The sequence below is a fragment of the Balearica regulorum genome, chromosome 6 (assembly GCF_011004875.1).
Source record: "Balearica regulorum gibbericeps isolate bBalReg1 chromosome 6, bBalReg1.pri, whole genome shotgun sequence".
NCBI classification, from domain to species: Eukaryota; Metazoa; Chordata; class Aves; order Gruiformes; family Gruidae; genus Balearica; species Balearica regulorum.
Window position 1 is genome coordinate 2,880,221 of NC_046189.1, and position 18,350 is coordinate 2,898,570.

The window sequence follows — 18,350 nt, forward strand, 5'->3', positions numbered from 1 at the left end:
CGCACCTCTCTCTGGAGGTGCTCTCCAAGTGGAACTTGCTGTCACTTTTGGGAGGTGTCTCCGGTGTGGATTTTCTTTGCTGTCAGGTTTTATGTGGGTTTCTCACTGTTAAGCACCAACCGTATGGCTTGTAAATCATAAAAGCCTAAAGGTTTGCAAGTGATTAATAGGCAGGGGTGCGCAATTAGAAATGCCTCAGCAGCACTTGAGCGTCTTTTAAAAGCCGAGTCCATTTCTAATCTCGCCTTTTGGGGCACGTTTGGGCAACCCCAATGTCGCGTGTCCCGTTGTTGAAAATACACAAACAGCAGCAAAAAAAACCCAACAGCACTGAGGTTTCGTTTCTTAGGCACGGAGGAAACCTCACGGATTTCTGCGGATGTAGACTGCCGCTGATTTCTCAAGGTTTTTTCTTTTTTTTTTTTTTTTTTTTTTAGTCTTAGTTACTCAAGTTAATTCTTCATCTCCTTTGCTTTTTCAGAAATGCGAGCTGACTTACCGACAGCCTTTTTTAAACTAATTATTGTTTGTGGTTTTAGAAAGGCATCAAACACCTGCAGCCCACTAAAACTGAGATAGAGAGGAGTCCCGTCTCTGGCCGAACGGCGAGAATACCTCGGGACATCTAACTTCCGAAGTCAGGCGTCGCGTTCATTAAATAATAGTCATTTAAAAAAATGCAACTAATGGAAGAGTCTGGTAACGTTAATGATTTAACGAGTCCTTAGCATCAGCGAGAGGTAAGAGGCGGCCGAAGAAGTAAGGGTGAGGGGTGGTGTAGCGCAGCAGGCAAAGGTGTGTCGGTTGAGAAGGAAGATGGAGAGGAAGAGGAGGGTACAGGATGTATTGGAGATGTTGGGAGGCGAGGGGAAAGCTCCAAGTTGCCAGGGAACAGTTGGACAGCAGGCAGGTCCTCGTAGCATCTGAAGAACGTGGGTTACCGAAATGGTGCCCGCGGGGATGCTCCGGGTTCTTCCCAGCCCTCTAGACCTTCAGCTGCAAACGCGCCTGCCTCCCGCTGCTGACTTGCGCAGAGCGAGCGTTTGGGTTTATTTGCTTGCTGCTCCAAATGTGTTTCTCTTCACAGTCTGTGCTCAAATACAATGTTTATTACTTGCATATTCTCTTTTATGTCTCGTATAAATTCACTGTAATGTTGGTTTGTTGGGTTTTTTTCCACGCGCTCCAAGGAGTATCCTCTTGCTGCTTCTGCTGGAATTAAGACAATATTAAAGCCCCCTGAAAGGGCTTTTGTAGTTCCTTGTAAACCAAACTATAGGATCGCTCAGGAGTTACTGGTAACAAAGGATCAAAATTGTCAAGAAAATTTTTGACGGTCTCTGTAAAGTGTTATTAATTAGACTGGCCTCTTCCAGTTCCTGATCCTCAGGTAAAGGTTGCATTCCCATTCTGCAGCCCACAACATTTTTATTATTTTTTTTTTCCCATTATGGATCATTGAAGCCCCCTTTGGGTGCAAAGCAAGCTCTCATTTGAGATCTCCCTAATGTCTACGCTGCAAGTTTGTCGGCCCTTCGGGTAGACCTCGGAGGGGGTTTTTTTCCCCCCACCTCATTATTTATAAGGCATTGGTGCACTCATAGTTACGCTACTTCTCCACTTTACAGTGGTATGAGCAGAGGAAAAGCTCCATTTCTTTTCTCTCATCTGTTTATGATGTGATACGTTCCAAAGCAGATCACATCAGCGACTGTTATGGTATCCTTAATGCGCTGTGATAGTCGCATCACGGGAGGAGCCGCTGGAAAGCGCGTCGCTGATGTACGTCCCTGTTACATGGCACATTACTCAGGGTCTGTGGGAACCTCACTTGGCTACCTCGCTCCGTCTCTCACCTGGCACAGATTATTGAGATTTATGCATTGAAATATTTGTATGTCACTTCCCTCCCTTTTGAATATAGTACAAGAGCTTCCTTGAGCATGAATATGAAAGCAGAAGCCTGGTTTGGGGTGAAAATAGCCAGATTTTTAGACATAAATAACCAAGATAACAGCCTACCTTCATTTCCACAAAACATTTCCCATTGTTAGTTCCGTTACCTGTTCAAAACTCCTTCCACATTTTGTGTGAAAACGGATTTCAAGTGGAATTTTCATATTTTTTCTTTTTTTTTTTTTTTAAAAAGTATGTAATGATTTCTTGAGCTATATTTAAAATACTATTGCATTAAGTATAGCCTTACTATGAGAGAAAATTAGTGTCAGCAAATCACAAATTAACGGAATCTTCTAACCTGAGTGACTGTATATCAAATTGTAAATTGAAATTGCCAGTCTGTGTTTAGGTACTGGCACAATACAGTTTGATTTACACCCTTAAGATACCAGGTTAAGTATAGCTGCACATGAATAATGAAATGCATTAGATACATGTTTGCAATTACTCTTCTCTGCATGTGTATATACATTACTGCAAACAAGCGAGAAGCGAATATACTCCTTGTTTTTAGCATTTCCACGCAACTGTCGTAGAGCAGCTTTTGCCTTTTTTTTAGGCAGTATTTGTGGTGTGCCCAAGTGTTGAGGTTTGACCACCCAAGAAATGGAAGCAGTCTACGTATGTATCTAGAACCACACAGTGTTAACTCACTTATTAGCCTTTTTTTTTTTTTTTTGTAGCCAGCACAGTGCTGTTTTGGTTGAAATTTTGCAGGGAGCATTATGTGCTTATACATCAATATCCAGGTAAAAGGAATTCTCCGTAGTTTTTCCTGTTGGTCAGTAGAAGGTGGGTGGAAGGGAGCAGTGTCCGTTGCTGTTGTATTCCAGATCCTCATAAGGTTCTCGCCTTGCACATCTTAGCAGAAACCCATCTTCCTCCGCTGCTCACACTGCTTTTTTAATGGTTTTCACCAAGCTAAGTGTTTAAAATCTTTAGATTTCACCATCGGTTGTTTTTTGGTGTGCTTTTTTTTCTCCTAAACGTTGCTGGCAGTGCTGTTTAAAAAAAAAAAAAAAAATCTGGGCCTTTTGGGGTTGGTTAGTGGAAAAGTACAACTTGTGGCATTCTTCAAGCTTTTTGTTAAATCTCTAGGGGCTGTTTTCATTTCACATAGTTGCACGGAACAAAAAAAAGCTTGGAGTTGTATTGAGAAAAGACTTAACCAGCTTGCAGGGCTTACAGATGTCGCACGATCTTTATTCTCAACTTAATAAGTCTTTTCTTGGTACCTGCAGTATTCCCTACAGTTGTACGTCACATAGCTCTTGCTTAACTGTACACGGAGTAAACCTCGGGTGTGATATATAGTTATGGAGTATACCTTAAAAATTATTAGATTGAGCGTCGTGCGATGAAAACATAAGTTCGCCGCAATTTTACGTGATATATCGGAGCCCACAGTCGCGGGATATTTATCTAAAAAGCCTGAAGTCAGTAAACCTTGATGTCTCGGCCAGGCTGATAATTAATGTTGTGCAGTAATAAATCCTGCGGGTGCCTTAACACCTAAGGGAGAGCTGCTGGTTACTCGGTGGCGTCACTGGAAGGCTAACCTAGAAGTGCAGAAATAACAGCTGGTTTGGAGCCCTTCGTAGGGGGATGCTGTCAGAAGAGAGGGCAAAGAAAGTGGAGAAGCTCCGCTGAATCCAAATTACAATTATACCGGTAAGTGTCATGCAAGACATGATTAATTTGAGAAGCGCATTCAGCTTTGCACGTATGAGCGATCTCTGTCTGTCAGGCACAGTAGGGCTTTTTTTTGCCTTTTTTTTTTTTTTTTCCCCTTAAACACAGAGCTGTGAAAGGAAAACTGAAAAATACAGTAGTAGACCTAATGGTGGAGAAGATCCTGACCTGTGGGCTTCAGAAAACAGGTCCCTGACAGTGCGAGGGGCTTTGGGCATGCTTTTTTATGGCAAACCGCCTTTATTTGTGTCTTTCGGGGCCGGTGTTTTGTTTTGGTTGCTTGCATCGGTCTGATGGAAGGAGAAGTAACTTGAATTTGGAATATTTCTACGGCACTGAATTGTCTCTCTCTGCCTCTCCTGGCTGGTGGACAAAACTTCGCAGGTTTGACAGCAGGTTGAACTCTGTCCTTAGCCAGGTAACTTCCCCGGCAAAGACGGCAATTAAATCATCTCCAAGCCGGGTTACTACGCTGCTCGCCTGGAGAGCCCTGGTCCAGCGTCCAAGACAAGACGCGGGTTGGCTCATCTGCAGCTTTCCTATAGGGCTGCTCTTTGTCCGTCAGGGATGTTTAACTTGTAAGAAGTAATAAGCTTAATAGGTTGACTTTATTTAATTATTAATGATCCCTTTCTGTCCTTACAGCTCATAAAACACCCTGTAGGTTGGCAAAACACTCATAATATTGATCAGGAGCCAGAGAGATATTTATTTCCTCTTTGCCCCAGCGCACATAAATCTTGGTCCTTCGCCTCCTTTTCCTCGGCAGGCGGGATTTACAGTGGCCTGTTTCTTAAAAGCTCTTCGTAATTAAGGAATAAATACCCATCGGTCTTTGTTTGCTGTCTGGAGCCCTCTTGTTTGCCGGGGACCTGTATATCCCCGGTGGGCTTGTGCGCCTTCCCCCTTAGCAACGCAGCCAGGGAGAGAAGGCATGCATGCTAGGAAGCAGTCAACTGCTAAGCACTTACTTTGCAATAGAGCGGGGTCTTCTCCTGCAGAGAGAGGAAGCCCCAGTGTTTTCTCAGCATATTGTTCCCAGCTCCTCTTCCATGCCTCTCCTCCCAGTTCCTGCTTTGCTTGGGGCAGGAAGACGCTTTGAAAATTCCTTGCTGCTAGCTCTTTCTTCTCGCCTTCTCTTCTTCTCCCCCGCTTTGCTAGTCGCAATTAAAAACATCACGAACCTTTTCCAACATTTCAATCCCATCTCCTCCCCACACACCCCGATGTTTCTCTTTTACCCATCCCGACGTTGCGTCGCCGGCTCTGTCCAAGGCGATGCGGTTTATCGGAGGCACGCGAGGTCATCGCAAAGGGATTTGTTTAAACGGCAAGGCCCGGCACAACCGGCTGCCCAGCGCTGGTCGTTAGGTGGTACGCGCTTCTCGCGTGCTGGACCGCGAAACTAATGACACGTTCTGGGACTCTCCAGGAGTTTGGGAGGTACGAGGGTTAGATTTACTTCATTTTCTTGGAAGAGACACATTAACCTTGTCAGCTGACCAACAGGAGGGAAAGTTTGGCAGCGCTCTTGCTGAGCTGGCCAGGTTACTGCTGCGTTGAACGGTTGTACTTCAGTGAGCAACCAGAAGTGGTAACGCGGGGGCACGGCACGTGCACGGCAACACGAGAGGGACCATTTAGAGGCCTCCTCAGTTACAGAATTATCTTCTTTAGCAAGAGAGAAGAAAAGAGAAAAAATTTTAAGAGCTTTTTAGTGTTGTTGGAGATGTGGAGGATAAAACTTCACTGCAGAATGCCTGCACCGAGCCTGCTCGGTGTTTCTGTTGGTGGGAAATCAGCACTTTGCCGTGATAAATACCTGCTGTCCATTACGTTTTTAATGCAACATTTCAAAATTTCATTGACACTTTTAACAACCAGTGAGTAATTTTAGATAATGAGCAAGTGACACAACATTTCTGTCATCCTTGCTATCGTTTTGGTAAGAACAAGGCTGCTCTTGCGCTGGAGCTGTTGAATTTCGATGGCAAGGTCTCAGGCTCTCCATCCACGTGCTGTTGCCTACACAATCAGTTCTGAGTCACAACAAACATGGCTTTTATTTCCACCCTGCCCACCCTTTTCATCCTTTTCGTGTCTGCCTTTCATGCATCTCTGCCAAGTCTACGTGAGGGACAAATGAAGTTGAAGGCAGAGGTGAATGGGAGTGAGGAGGAGGAGGGTGGAGAGTCGATACCAGCGGTACGAGGCTCCTGCTCGGATTTGTCGGGTGTAAAAAACCACGCGAGTTTAACCGAGGTGGGAGAGCCGCACGATGCGCTCTACGGGGCTGAGCTGTGTAGGACGCGGGCTCCTAAATGAGCATCTCTGGTGCAAACCCACACGTGGAGAACGCAGCGTAGCTCCTGGAGCGAAGCTGTGCTCCAAGCAAATCTGCTTTTTATATTCTCTCATGTTACCTAGTTAGCCCTCCCCCCTTACAGTGCCTGGTATTTATGTTTCCAGATAATAATGATGTGATGTGGCTGGCAGAGTAATTTAAATAATTGGACATTATCTTGAGAAGCAAGCACCTAATTAGATCAAAATAAACTGAGAACTGAAATTTTCATCTGTTTCTAATAACCCTTTACCTATGTACAGTACCGCTGCCGTGGCAGAGATTTCATTATTCACACCACTCTGCGTACTTGGAGTTCACCAGCGATGGAGACTCCTGCGAGAGCAAAGAGCTTGGTGATGTTTTTTGGCCAAGGCTTAGTGGTTCATTCCTCTCCTGGTACCGCAGAGTGTTTTGCAGTTTTACTCTGGTGTATTTGGCCTTCGCATAACCGGGGAAGTTTGGAATTTGTGTCGGCAGTCTGGGTTTGAACGCGCAGCTTTGGAGAGAAAAGGCTCAAAGAAAGTCTGATCGTAGGACTGTATCTTTTTTCTTTCTCTAAGTTTATCGAGGAGTTTGTAATTCGTTCATTCCTTTGTGCGCGCGCGTTGAAAAAACCAGCAGCTAGCGTCGTCGCTGAAGAAAAGAGAAGTCATTTTAGTACGTACGAGGAAGAGGCAGCTCCCCAGCGTTGGGTATCACCGAGACCATCTGAGTGCGCGATGATGTTGGCTCTCCAGCACGCTGGCTTTAATCTGGTCCTGAGGAGAGGACTCCGCTGGATTTTAGAAGTTCAGTTAAAAGGGTCTCGTTTTAGCTTTGCCAACTCCAGCTGAAAGGCTCTGGTGTTGAGGGGGTCGTTTGGAGTGGAAGTTACAAGCATTACAGGCAAGGGACGAAAACAGGAGGGAAATATTTACAAGCAGACGTACGTTTCCTTTATGTTTAGGGATTGGTTCGGTGTCTTTCTGCTGATTAGTTGCTCTTCCTCACATTTCCTCGTACTGTTATTCAGTTGATTTATTTAAAGGTATGTCAGCGCTGGCTGAAATGAAACACTGTGCCTCCTCTTCCTGCTTATTGCTGACCGCTCCAATAATTCATTTTTTAGCTCATTAGCTAACAGGGGATGTGAACAGTGGTTCTCCAGGGGACTGCAATGAGGTTAAGTGATCTACTGCTGACAACTCTGCTCTTGGACTGGCCTTCCTTGGGGGAAATGAAACCTCGACCAAGACAAGCTGTGGATCCCAGAAGTGAAATCGGGGCATCAGAGAAACAATTACAGTATTTATGTCTTGTTGTCGGGATTTCTAAGATGAATGCGAGCGGCGGAGCTGAAGCTGTCTTCCAGGAAAGTCGCCAGGACTTCCCGTTCAAAATGAAAGGGTTTGTGCCGACGAGGTAGGGAGGATGTCTGTGGACGTTGGTTTTCTAGATACTCATTCAAAAACGGTCCCGCTACGTTTTGGCTGTCCATGAGATGTGGACGAGCATGCTTTTCCTCCTACCGCCGTGATAAAATTTTGTTTTCTGCCAGAAAACCCAAACGACGTATCTTTCTTGGTCCCAGTTTGTACGACTGAATAAGATCTGAATCTGACTCGATAGCCGATGTCGGTGACGTGCTGCCCCCAAATGTCTGAGGCTTTTAAAACACCTTTATTTCTGCTTGTAGCGTTTGCTGTGTTCCCAACCCTTGATGTGACTCCAAAGGTAGAATTTGACCCTAATGACTTCAGGCTTTTGGTGCCCTGTGTGGCCAAGAAAAATTAGGTGAGTTTTCTGAAAAAGGAGACCCAAGTGAGGTAAAACGACCACGTACGAAGGTTGAATTTTTAGGTGAGCCGCAGGGTCCTGCTCTGGCCAGCCACGCCAGCGAGCATCTCCTGGGGGACCCAACGTCTCCTCTGCTGTTCCCCGGCTGTGCAGCAGATTTCCTCTGGTGAGGGGATGAATCCTGACCGTACAGTCAGCGTTAACGCGGAGCGGTTACGGGTTACTTGGTCGTACTACGGGAAGGACCGTTTGCATCCTCTCCATCACTAATGCAGGTGGCAGCATGTTCCCCTTCCTGTTAGATTTCATTTTAAAGGGGTTTTTCTGTTCTTTTCCCAGCCTTTTGAGACAGTAGGGTAAACCTGAGCAGGATTGGGTAGTTAGTGTCCATCCTGCTCTCCTGCAGCCTTGCCTGGTCTGACTCGCCTTCGTGCCGCTCCCATGCGACGCGCGGTAAATGGGGAGTTCGTGCCGATGAATTTGTAAAGCAGCAGCCTAAAGCTCCGAAAGCCTCCGCCCGAACTTGGTGCTTACCGTCTCTGTTTCGGTACATACCATGGCGTTATTATTACGGTTTAAGATGAGTTAGAAGTGGTGGGAGGCTTACATAAAACAGCTTCATCTCTAAACAGAAAGGCACTTCTGTTCAAGCCATGGCGATCGCAGCACCTGATGGGGAGCCAAAAGTTACTACCGCTCAAAAGATGGTCTGGGGGCGAGGGGGGATTCATTTGCAGACTCCTGACGAGGCTAAAAAAAAAAATTAATAGTTATGCATCTGAGGTATATTTTGCCTTTAGGACGTATGGGTGTCTGAGAAATAAATTTCTGAAGCCCTGATGTGCGCTGCTCTCGTAGAACAGCGCAGGTTGGATCACTTCATTTTTCAGTCTGGCGCGCTTTAAACATGTGGTGGGTACATTGGTTATACTGTCAATGCCTCTGTACACGTTTAAAACACATATAGGAAGTTTGCTGAACATCCTTGAAGATACTCTAGATGGATACTGGAACTAGATCTGTTGCAGTGTCGCAAGAATGCCCATTTTATTGTAAATAACTGCGTGTTACTTTATCCTCCTCGCGGCACTGGTTCTGGGTTTTTACCTTAAAAAAATACAAATACAAAAATCATGAATTAAAGGTGCAATAGTAACAGAAGTCTTTTTCTTCCTCCTCTCCATGTGGAATACCTGAGATGATGCTCTGTTTATCAGATCCTGCCATCAAAGGTGGGGTTTTTTTGTGTGTGTGTATGTCTTTTAGCTTGCAGGAGTCATTCAAAGGTTTGATTTAAACGAAGGGCTCTTTGTGTTAATTTTCTGTTTGCACTTTTGCTCTGAAAAAAGCCCTGGACCTGTTTGTAGGATAAATTGTGATGGGGTAGAGAAGCGGATGCTTTGGGAAGCTGTGCCTGAAAGCATCCAGGGAGGTCAAAGCAGGGTCGCTCCGCATGTACCAGGAAATGATGCAAAACTAATCCAGATTTGCTGTTGGAAGGATCTGTTTACATAAGTATTTAAAAACAGATTAGGGCTAACCTGACACTAGATTACTGAGAGTAGTGTAAACATGGCTGAAAGGCGTAAACAGAGCTTTGCCTTTTGTACTCCGGAGGAGAAAATCTCTCACCAGTAACAAGTTGCCTGGCTTAGGTGATGTGTACGGTTTTCAGAGGCTGGACAGATTACCTGCGGTACCTCTAAATGGGACTTTGTCTAGGGCAACAGCTCTTAGATCGGATAATTGTATGGTAATTTTTTTAATGGAGAGTTGAGGGACTTGTTTGTAGTCCTTGTTATCCTGTAACCTAATAGCATCCAGAAGGCTTTTGATAGTTCTTTGACGTATCAGGAGGAAATGGTGCTTCAAAGTATTGGTTTGGTGGTTTGCATTTTGGAAAAACAAACAGAGGAACCGTCCATATGCCTTCTGCATTGGAAACATTACTCCACTCGTAGAAGGAAAAAGCACCCCTGCAAGCGAGGCCGTGTCTTTCAGGGCTTGCTTTCCTGTCTGAAATACAAGCCCAGGCGCTTGGTTACTTCTGGTCTTAGAATACAGAAATTTGGTGCGTTTTCTATAATATATTTTGCAGCCCACCTTACTCTAACGCAGAACCAGGCTGCCTGTTTTGTCTCCCGTCTTCGTGACGGTGCGGGCTCGCGCGTTGACCTTTTGCCAGTCCTTGGGCTCGCGCGTTGACCTCTCGCCAGTCCTTGGGCTCACGCGTTGACCTCTCGCCAGTCCTCAGGGCAGCCCGGGCTGTTTTAAGACCTCCTGTTGTGATCTTGCAACCCCATAGGCATGGCGTCCACCGAGGGGGATGTCGGGCACTGCGATACTATGGCTCGGTAATGATGAGACGGCTGACGCAAATGCCACAGCAAAGATGTGGTTTGGATGAACTGTTTCTATGAGGGCTTGCTCGCCAAAAATTTGAAGGAGGAGTCATTTCCTTGTTGGTTAACTGCCGTTTGCTAGCATACCGGTAGCCAAAAATTGCCTCCATTTAGAGTCCATGAAGCCGGGTTAGAGTGACCTGTCTCCTTTGGCTTCTCTAGGGAAGAAAAAGAGCGCTGGATACGTGCGAAATACGAGCAGAAGCTGTTCCTTGCCCCGCTGCAGTGCCTGGAGCTTTCTCTGGGCCAGCATCTCCTGAGGGCTACAGCCGAGGAGGACTTGCGGACGGTCATCCTGCTCCTTGCCCACGGGACCAGGGAAGAGGTGAACGAGACCTGCGGTGATGGTGATGGGCGCACTGCCCTCCACTTGGCATGCAGGAAGGGAAACGTGGTGTTGGTGCAGCTCTTGATTTGGGTAAGTACTTGGTGTCCGGGGAGGGGGCTGGCTGGGCTGGCTTTCGCGTGGCTATGTCCCTCCACAGGACCTCCCAAACCTCCTTCCTGCGGGTTCCACAAAGCCTTCGCTGATGTCCCGAGTCTAGATGTTCCTCATTGCCTGCTCTCAAAAGACAGCACTGTGATTTAAAAAAAAGCCTATTTCTGCCTGTCTTCTGCTGCTTGACGGAAAGTGAAGGAGAGCGTAGGAAATGAGGAAGGAGAGATTTTCCTAGCGCCTGTTTGCAACAGCACCGTGGCAAATTTTCTTCCACACGTCTCCCCATAGAAACCTTTACATATGTGACGCGGTGCTGCTCCCGTTGTCAGGCCGGTATCCTCCCTTGCTCTCTTCTCCCTCTCCCCATCCTCAGTTACGTTCAAACCGATCCGTCCTGAGTCCGCTCCCTCCGTTTTATCGCTCTTGTTGGCACCGCAGCTTCCAACGACACGTCTCTTCTTTCTGTAGTACGGCGTCGACGTGATGGCACGCGATGCCCACGGCAACACGGCGTTGGCCTACGCCCGGCAGGCCTCCAGCCAGGAGTGCATTGACGTTCTCCTCCAGTACGGCTGCCCCGACGAGCGCTTTGTCCTCATGGCCACCCCAAACTTGTCCAGGAAGAACAATAACCGGAACAACAGCAGCGGAAGGATGCCCACCATCATCTGAGGAGCTCACTCGTGTCTTCGCTGACCTGAATTACATCCGCAGCCTCACATTCCTCCATCCCCATCACAGCTCTGCTCTGTGAGTCTGGTAACTCTCCTTTTCCCTTTTCCCTTCGGTACATCCCTGTCCCATCCGGAAACGGCGCGGGGATGAGAAGGAGCAGAAGGGGCTGCAGAGAAAGCAGTTGTTTCAGCGACAGCTCTCGAACGATGGAAACAAGTGGGCAAGAGGGAGCGCGGGGGTTGAGCAGGACACGCCGCGCGTGGCACCGGGACCATGGGAGAGCGGTCGTCCCCGGGGAGGGGGCACGCAGGCTCCCCGAGCGCGGAGGGAAGGGGCGGAGGGAGAGGCGAGCGAGAGGAGAAGGAAGGAGAGATGGTGACTTTCCGTAACTGACAGTTAAGCACATCAGTACATTTCACCTCTACCAAACGCGACGCCTGGATTTTCATTCTCTTCTCTGAAGAGCTTGACGGCATAAATCAGAAGCAAGCACAGAGTTTGTCAGGTTTGAAGCTCCTATGATGGTATGTGTCAAATCAGTTGTAGCTAATCTGTCCGGGGAGAATACTGGCTTCATTACACTTGTATAGTTGAGTTCTTCCAGCATTACCGCTGTTTAATAGAACATGATTAGTCATCACGGAGAAAAAAGCATATTAGCTGAGGAGGTAGTTACATGGCACGCTTCGGTGATTGCTTGGATGTGATTGCAATATTCTTAGAAGCATCATATTATCTCAGACATGTTCTTTCAAGCCCTTGGAGCCCTCCTTTCTAAATTCACTGTCATAATTTAGTATCTGTTTAATTTTTCAGTCCAAAGAGAGGAAATGAGTTGCTGAGTGTTATTTGACTGCAGTCTCCTTGGTGTAAAAACAAAATGGAAAAAATAAATAAGAGTAACTATGAAACACAAAAAGGAATAATGAATACCGCTAAGGAAAAACATTTCAAGTACGTTTAGTGAAATTAATAAACGCATTAAATGCTAATATTTTTTCAGCCAGCAGAAATAGGTTCTGTCATTTTGCCAAGGTAAATGTGTTGAGTTTTTGGTCACTCCTGTGATGCATTGCCTAACTTATACAGATTTTTGTATTGTGTCTCTAGATTATATGTATGTAAAATCTATTTGAATAAAAAAACAATAAATATGCATTGATTTTTTTTTTTTTGTACAGAAAATGACATCTCTGTTAATTTATAAACTGTAATGGATGTGAACTAAATAATGTGCAACTAGTTAGGATCTGTGGGTTACAGATCATTGTACATTGAAAATATTCCCAGCAGTGAACTCTTGTTTCCATCGCAAGCCTTTGAGGAACATATCAGAAGATTATGGCATGTTTGGCATGAAAAAAAAGAAAAAAAAAAGTGTATAAGACCTTTTAGAAAGGAAAAAGAGGCTGTTTCTCAGCGCTGTAAATATATTTTACTCCAGAAGTCACGAAGCTTTCACAAGCCAAGACAAAAAGCCCTAGTCTGGCTGTGGGAAGATCAGATTTGATTAAGTTCAGAATTGATAGCCTTCACCGCGGCGGGCAGGGCATGGCTGCGCTTGACTCCCAACTTGGCTGCTTTCCGGAAGAAAAATGGCTTGTGAAAGTAGCCTGGACAGTTCATTTGAATTCCAAGTTTCAATACTTGATTTGATTACTTTGGTATTACCAGGCAGATCCCAGCTTCTCCCGTTTTCAGCAAAGTAGGATTCTGGCACGGGGAAGCAGGCTTGTATGGTTTTTGGCAGGCAGAAAAGTGATTTTTTTTTCATTATTTTTTTTTTAAGTGGCATATGGCAATGTGAAGATGGGGGGAAGGGTATATCACGGAGAAAGTTGAAAACTCAACTGAATGTGATGGCAAAGGAGCAATTACGTGAAGGCAGTGAGGTGTACACAGCATAGCAATTTGCAAATCTACCTGCTCGTATGTGTTTCCCAAGCTTTCGGTGGTGCTCTTCCTCGGGGCTCCGGATTTTATTTGGCGTACAAAGGGGAGGAGCAGAGCAATTGCTAAAATAAACTGTATGGGAACAAAATGTGAAGGAAAAAAATGTAATCTGGTTATCTTAAGGGGAAAAAAAGAAATCAGCAAATTACGGATTTGATGTAAAATCATCAAATTGTGGAAGAAAAGCGAGCCTCAAGGTGGAAGCATGAGAATATTGACCAGCTTTTCCTATTTGGTGGTGTTCTCATTTTGTACTTTGTTACTGTATAGGCCTTTGAGTAGTTGGGAGGGGAAATCTTTCTTCGACCAGCCTAGGCTGGCTGCACCAGAGTAAGGCTACAGCTGATTCTCTTCATACTGGGATAATTTTATTATTCTTATTTTTAATAGAGGCAGGGTGTCTGTAATAGTTGCTATTTCTCCATCATTCCCATGCAGCTCCCTGATCTTTGGTACTGACGGGTGGTCTTTCAGCGATGGGACAACCCATCTAACGTGCAGCTGAAGGGGATGCTGTGAAGCCCGCTGTGTCTTGGTGCTCGCGAGCTTTACACCCCGGACGGGGGAGGACACAGCGGGGATCCGTGGTCCCAGAGGTGCTATAGCTGCCCGCTCTTCCCCTGGGAGCACCAAGGGCATTTGTATCCGAAAACCAAGTCCAATGTTTCAAATACGTGGTAGGCAGATTTGCCGCCGTTAAGTTCTCAATGCGTGTTCCGTTTCCGAGCTGGTTTTTTTTCCTAATTGAAAATATTTTCTGTACGTAATTTAATGCTTTCTTTGGGCCACCTTCCTCTTACAAAGCTGAGAGTGATGTTTGAGAAACAAGGGCAAGCAGGCTGTCATGCAGATTTCAGGTAGAAGGATTACACGCTCCTTTCATAAAAATGTTCTGAAGGCGATCACTGAAAAAACACAGAATATTTTTAGGAGAGGAAATTCCACTGTATTATACGAAAAATGATATATCCGGGCTGGCCAACTAATAACCTCATGCTTTAATTAAGCAGTAACACAGTTGCTTTTAACCCAAACGTCGTTTTCTTTCCCTTGGAGGCGTAAGCGTTGGCAGTACCTGTGTTGCAGTGGCGTAGACTCTGTGATGACTTCCCCCGAACCTCTGGGGGTCTGCAGGGAGGATACCCGGTCGTGCATGCAGCAGCGGTCCCTTCCAAAGGGAGGAGATCGCCCAGTGCCGTCTCTCCAGGTCAGGAGAGACCTTCTCTGGCACTAGAGCAGGTGATGCTCCAGCTGCGGGAGAACAGACCCCCAGGGTCCGTGCCTCAGCGGGTGTTGGGTACAGCATCCCCCGTTCAAATGGTTTTGGCTGGATGGCTCTGAGAAGTTGTGTGGGACAAGGAAGTCAGGCCAACGTAGACTCCATCCTCTCCTTGCACGGTGAAGGAGAGGAGAGGAAACCCCTTCCCACCGCAGCTAAGAGCGAGGATGGAGGAAGTTCTCCGTGCCCGGAGCTCGGCAGGACTTGGCTTTGTGAGCCGAGGTCTCCGTGCTCTGCGTGCTTTTCAGGGGATGCGTTTGCACTTTGCAAAGGGTGTTCTTGAAGCCGTCCAGGTGCAGAAACAGGCGATATATACTGACGCTTGGAGAACCTGCAGGAATCGTTCCCCTTGCTTTCACTCTGTTAACCCGTCCATTTTCTGTTCTTTGTCTCGCGTTTAGCCCCTCTCGTTGCTTTTATGGAGCCCGCTTGCCAGGCTGTTTACGCCCTTTGAGCATGTTATGAGCAAATTAAAAGCAAATTGAGATCCAGTCAATAAGAAATCCCAGCAGAAACATGTTAGCTGAAGCCGTTTTCTCCGAAAATGGAGTCCACGGCTGTGGGGTTTTTTGCGTCCTCTATTTAACCCTTTTCATCATCCTAGAAACCTTTAAATCCCCCTTCCTCTGCACTTTATCCACAACAACTAAAACACTAGACGCGAGTCAGCTATTGCTATTAACATCAGCACTTTCCTTCTATTTATTTTAAGCAAATTGCTGTTGAACGATGGAGATAAGTCGGATGTGTCATATCCAGCATCTGAACCTTGTTGAGGAGGGTTTACTTCTCCTCACCATTTATGAAGAAATAAGATCCAACCTTGGGAAAATTCAGGGTCCTGCCAGTGCGGAGATTTGTCCAAGGGCTCCCATTACCAGATTTCCGATTTCGTTGCTAAAAGGGGGCAGAAGAACGGCCATTTTTGGAGAACTTTGGTATATTCTGAGAGCTAGGTGCTGCTCAGAAAGCCAGGTGAGGCCCTGGAAGGCAGAGGGGATTTTTTTTTAAACATTTGGGCATAGCGTATAACAACTGTGTAAAAATTCGTATTGTTTAATTTGCTGTCTTTTTCCCTGATTCCTTAAATTATGTCTGTTGGGGTGGGGGGAAGCTTTAGCTGCACTTGGAGATTTCCCCTGGCCAGAGGGAGCTGAGTGACACAGGGAGAGGAATAGAGGTGGGAACGCGGATACGGGCTTAGAAATGATCTCCGGCACTGTAATGTAGTATAGCTAGATTATATGGGGTTTGGGTAGCTTCATCTTTTATATTTGTATGGAGATCGGGGGGAAAAAATGAAGTAATTTGTAGTTTCTAGTATAAAGTAGTAATAGTGGAGACAAGCACAGATTTTGCAAGGGGGTCCCGAAGGGGCCCCTTCCAAACGTCTCGGGGAGCCGCGTTTGCACCTTAACAGGGAACAAATGGTCATTGTGGCTGGAGGGACTCAAGGTAGAGGAGGACAGTGTTGGGGACCAAACCTGGGGCAGCTCGGCTGGATAGGAGACAACTTGCCCATTCCCATCTCATCGTCGAGCGTCTTTGTTTCCTCTCCGGTGGCTGCTACAGCGATACGTACATGGGATCTCCGGCTATTGGTCTGGATCCTTGGTTCAACATCTCTTTCTATTCTTGGTGATTTGTGGGAAAAAATTATTGCGTAGAAAACCGGTTTTTGGATGTTCTTGTGTTTGCTGCAAGGCAGAAAAAAAAAATCCTCTCCAGATTACAGTTCTTTTCAAGGTAGAAAAACACTAAACTACCCCGAATTAAAAGGTTCTGCAATGAGTTTTGACTTCTTAAATTCTAAGCTAGACAAAGAAGGTTGCTTTGAATGGTTTTATTAGAGAATAATCTCCTGTTTGAAAAAATATAGAGGTAATAGAGCAAAACATCCAGAGCTGTAGCTAGGTAGATTTGTTGATGACGGTATTCTAGGTTTTGTTCTGTTGTTTAGCATGGGCCAGTTTTTAAAGTAAATACTGGGTGATTTTATCTCATGACAGCTTACCTTGAGTCCATCTCACATTTTAAAGGGAGGCTTGAAGGGTTTTGGCCAAGATTTTCAAGAGCGAGGAATAGTTCATGTTTTGAGAGGAGGATCGGTTTGGGTATTTTGTAGAGACATCTTAAGCCCCAAATCAGTAGGCATGCTTCTGGTCATCTTGGCCCCTGTGTTTCATTTCAGGTGACAGCAATACGTGGGTGAATTAACTCCCATCGTTTACTGTTGTTCCCTGAATGTTCAGGGGGACTTTTGCTCGTGGGCAGATGAAATAAAAATGTCTTTGTGCATTTCAGCGGTTTTAGCCTCTCCATCTCTATATGTCCGCCTGTCTCCCAAATCTGGGTGGCATACTCAAGCGGTAGCGGTCGGTTCTGTTGACAGGCAGAGCTTCAGCTTTCTCTTGGCCATGAACTTTCTGGATGTGTGTTTAGCTTCCAGTACTAAGGATTGACTATTTTGCAGTGCTTCAGAGCTAGTAATTTTTACCTGTGTGTTATGTACAAAACGTGACAGGGGTGGGGTGGGGGGGGAATGCTTACAGAGGTCTAACGGCATGCGTTTGGGATGACCGTGTTGCTTGCTGGCAGTGAATGCACCATCAGCTCTTTTACGTATGCCCCATTTTCAAGAACCGATCGGTGTTTTGGTTTTTTTGTTTGTTTCTGACAACTGAAGTAGCTGAAAACACTTTGCTGGTCCTCTTGAATTACAAGGTCCACGGAGTAAAACCCCTCACAGGAGACAACTTGAGAGGGTCTGATCTGTGCTGAAGGCCAACCCCCAAGCTCATGCAGGACCAAGGAAGGGTTTTGGCGCTGAAGGTGGGTTGTTATTTGGCAGCTAGTTCCCAGATCTGGGGGTTGAGTTGAGTAGAACTGGTGGATGAAGTGCAGTCAAGGTGGTTGGAGTCCTAAGGTAAAGGCAGTCTTACCACATGGAGGTCGCTAACTACACACGCTTTGCATTTGGTGTGCGTATGTGTGCTTGTATATGCATATATGCTCTACCTACTGCTGTTAGTAACTGTGGAAACGTACGTGTGCACATTTACACGTTAATCAAAATCAATAGTTAGAGCCAGGTTTTCAGTTAGGTGTTTCTAAACGGGCAAGTTTCCCGGTTTGACTAAGACGGGTCGTCTCCAAGAGCGCGGGGGGCAGGCACAGGGTGGGGGACACCTGCTCGAGGGATGGGGAGATGCAGGAACACAAGGTACAGACTTACTGCGGCCCTCGCGAGCTGTCAGGCGCTCGGGACTCGTACAAACCCCTGCCTCGGAGGTAGTCAAAAACCATCCAGCTCCTTCAGAGAGCAACACTCAACTTGAGAAGACCTTTAATTTGGCCACCAGAACTCAAGTAGCTCCCTTGCTTGAGAGAAGAAACCCCAGCTCGCCAGCCCTGGGGGTGTTATCATGGGAAACACCAGGGAAGGAGATTCTGAAGGTGAAGAGGACAGAGGACTTGTTGCTCAGAAGCCCTTTTTTTTTTAAATAAATTTGCTTGAAACTCAGCTTACTGGCTGAACTTAAGTGCAGGACCAGCGAGCTGCCTTCCTGCAGCTGATTCAGCGATGCTTGGGTTGTGCTGCTGTTTGTGGGGCCATTGGGGAGGACAGTGGTGAGATGTTTCTGAAGAGCTGTCTCAGGTGGGTCCTTCCCACGAGCAGCTCCTCACCCTTCCCTCCACGTGTTCGTGGTCATTACTTACTCTCTGGCCCCAAAATTTTGCTGTGAGGGAGCCACAAACCTCACCTGAAGTGTGCTGAGGCTTTGCATGTACCGCGTAGTCCAGGAAGACTTGACCAAGTGTTGTTCA

At 46.3% G+C, this 18,350-nt stretch overlaps 1 protein-coding gene across 1 annotated transcript in view; it reads left to right on the forward strand.

The window, feature by feature from the left end:
- AGAP1 (ArfGAP with GTPase domain, ankyrin repeat and PH domain 1) overlaps window positions 1-17,824 on the forward strand; it is a 297,553-nt gene extending 279,729 nt beyond the window's left edge. Inside the window, 2 exon segments of the mRNA XM_075755906.1 lie at window positions 10,339-10,594; window positions 11,084-17,824. Of these exon segments, the coding sequence (XP_075612021.1) occupies window positions 10,339-10,594; window positions 11,084-11,287 (460 nt within the window). The 3' untranslated portion in view covers window positions 11,288-17,824.
- The last annotated feature ends 526 nt before the right edge of the window (window positions 17,825-18,350 follow it).